Source organism: Daucus carota, chromosome 2 (assembly GCF_001625215.2).
Source record: "Daucus carota subsp. sativus chromosome 2, DH1 v3.0, whole genome shotgun sequence".
In the NCBI taxonomy this organism is placed as follows: Eukaryota; Viridiplantae; Streptophyta; class Magnoliopsida; order Apiales; family Apiaceae; genus Daucus; species Daucus carota.
In genome coordinates this window covers 53,340,678-53,343,047 of record NC_030382.2, presented here as the reverse complement: position 1 = coordinate 53,343,047, position 2,370 = coordinate 53,340,678, and the positions used below count along the sequence as shown (strand labels likewise).

At 33.8% G+C, this 2,370-nt stretch overlaps 1 protein-coding gene across 1 annotated transcript; it reads right to left on the bottom strand.

Annotated features, from left to right (window-relative positions):
* Positions 1 to 1,282: 1,282 nt before the first annotated feature.
* Positions 1,283 to 2,113, bottom strand: LOC135150559 (uncharacterized). The gene has a single exon (XM_064086935.1). The coding sequence runs from the start codon at positions 2,111 to 2,113 to the stop codon at positions 1,283 to 1,285; it is 831 nt and encodes a 276-aa protein (XP_063943005.1).
* Positions 2,114 to 2,370: the final 257 nt, after the last annotated feature.

The following is a 2,370-nucleotide window of genomic DNA, read 5'->3' as shown; positions in this document are numbered from 1 at the left end:
AAGAGGCCGGATTGTATCACCTGAGATTGTGATTCCATCGATGGACCTATGATATGATGAGCATGTGATTCAAGCAATGGCCCCAAGATATCCCACGGGTCCTGATTTAGTATGCAGACTTCCTTGTAGTAGTGACTCTTGGCATATTCGGAATTTCTGCGGATTCTCATTTTTCTCAGGTGAAGGAAGAAGAGCAGGGCACAACCAGCTAGAAATGATAGGAGGCGGGGAGTCGGGCGAAAAAAACTAGGTATATGCAGTCTCACTACTAATACGTGTATATATATGACAAATATGTGCGTTATCGTATGATTTTCAAGGCTTCAAAAGAAAATGTTACTGTTAGTAATAAAAGAAAAATAACAATGGCAGTAATTTTGGGAGATATTTTATATTTAAATTTATTTTTATTTCGGTTTAAAATTATTTGAAGCTAATTACATGAACAAAGTTAATAATTTTTTATAATTATCGTTTATCTGAATTATCTTATGAAAAAGGCAAACTATATGAACAAAGTAAGTTAGCGACCTCTTTAGTTATCAATTCTCTTAATTATTTAATAAAAAATTTAAAATATACTGAATAAGGTATTTTTTTTAAAATAGAAAAATGAATTATACCATTTAGAAATCTTGTAAACATTGATATACATTATTTAAACGGAGTTAACGTACACTTTTCCATATTCTCAAAAAAAAATCACATTACTTTATATTTATGTATTTAATATTTTTAAATATGATAAATTCTTTTTATAAACGATACTAAATTTGATAAAATAAAATTAATTATGTTCTTTATTGGTGAGCACACCATTTTTTCACTTTGTTAATTTATTTATATTTTTAATACGCTTCAACATGTTAAATTCTTTTTATAAAAAATATTAAACTCGCTAATATATTTTCAGTTTTACATAATTTATGTGATTTATATATATAGATATATATATATAAGATATTTTATTATAATAAATTATTGATTTTATCCTTTAATCAGTCTTTTTTGTTTTGTTTGACGGTGTGAATTAAATCTATAAAAATTATTGAATATTAATAAAATAACTTTATAATTGTAAAAATTGTGTATATTAAGAACTTTCATGTTTATACATTCCAAACATGTTTCATATATGAGATTCCATTAATACTTAGAGATGAATCCACGCCCTTATCTCATTTGCCTAAATTGCGATGATTTGGAACATTTTCTCATTTTAAAGCATGAGTAATTGCGATCATTTTTATTTTTTTTTTGCCAAGAAGAAGATAGACTTTCATTACTTCAAATCATTCTCAAGTACATGGATAATTTCTGGAGAAACTTTGTTTGCTTTCCAGATGCGATCAGCTACAGAATAACTACAGCTTGCAAAAGCATGGGCTAGGTTATTCGCTGAAAGCTTTACAAACTTAAGGGAAACCCCTTTGTCTTTCATCTCCTTCAGGAGGCTTCTGCATTGTTGAATCACAGCACCAAAATATGAGGTCATTGGAGCACTGCCTCGAATTGCTTGGACTGCCACTAAGCAATCCGTTTCAACTATAACGTCAGTCTTCCGCTTATCTTTGATCCAGCTCAATGCCTCTCGAATTCCCATGGCTTCAGCACATTCAGGAGTAGTACAGCCTTCTTTGCAAACAGATCTTGCTTCCAGCAGCTCTCCTTTGTGATTTCGCACAGCAAACGCGAAACTGTATCGGCTTGAAGCTTCAAAAACCGCAGCATCAGTATTAATCTTAGTCTTGTTTTCAGTTGGAGGAGACCAAAGCTCATCACCGTCATCTGGGACTAACAGTCCCCATGACCTGTCAAAAAATCTGTCTTGAGCTTCTTTCCATTGACTAAGAGCCACTCTAGCTGAGCACACGGCTTCTTGCACTTCCGTACTTTTCTGATCCCATATTAGCGCGTTTCTGCAATTCCAGATCTTCCAGCATAACATGGCACCCATCTGACGATTAGCAACATTCCACTCATCAAACACATTTAAGGCCCAGTCAGTAAAAGAGGTCTGAACTGCATCATCTATACGAACACCAATTCCTTCCCAACCTGACCTTGCAAAAGAACAGTTCAGTAATATGTGACTCGTGCTCTCTGCTTCCATATTACATAATGCACATACTACGTTAATATCAACCCGCTTTAGACGTAGCATTTCTTTTGTTGGAAGACACCCCGTTATAGCTCGCCACATAAAGTTTTTAATCTTTGAGGGGGATTGTTAGGCTCCACATTCGTTTCCAGAAGCGAGTATTCCCACACTGGTTCACCATTGGCTTTGATTCCTGAATTAATATATATGCCGTCTTGACTGAAAAGTTTCCAGATTTTTCCTTCCTCCAGTACCAACTATCTTCGTTG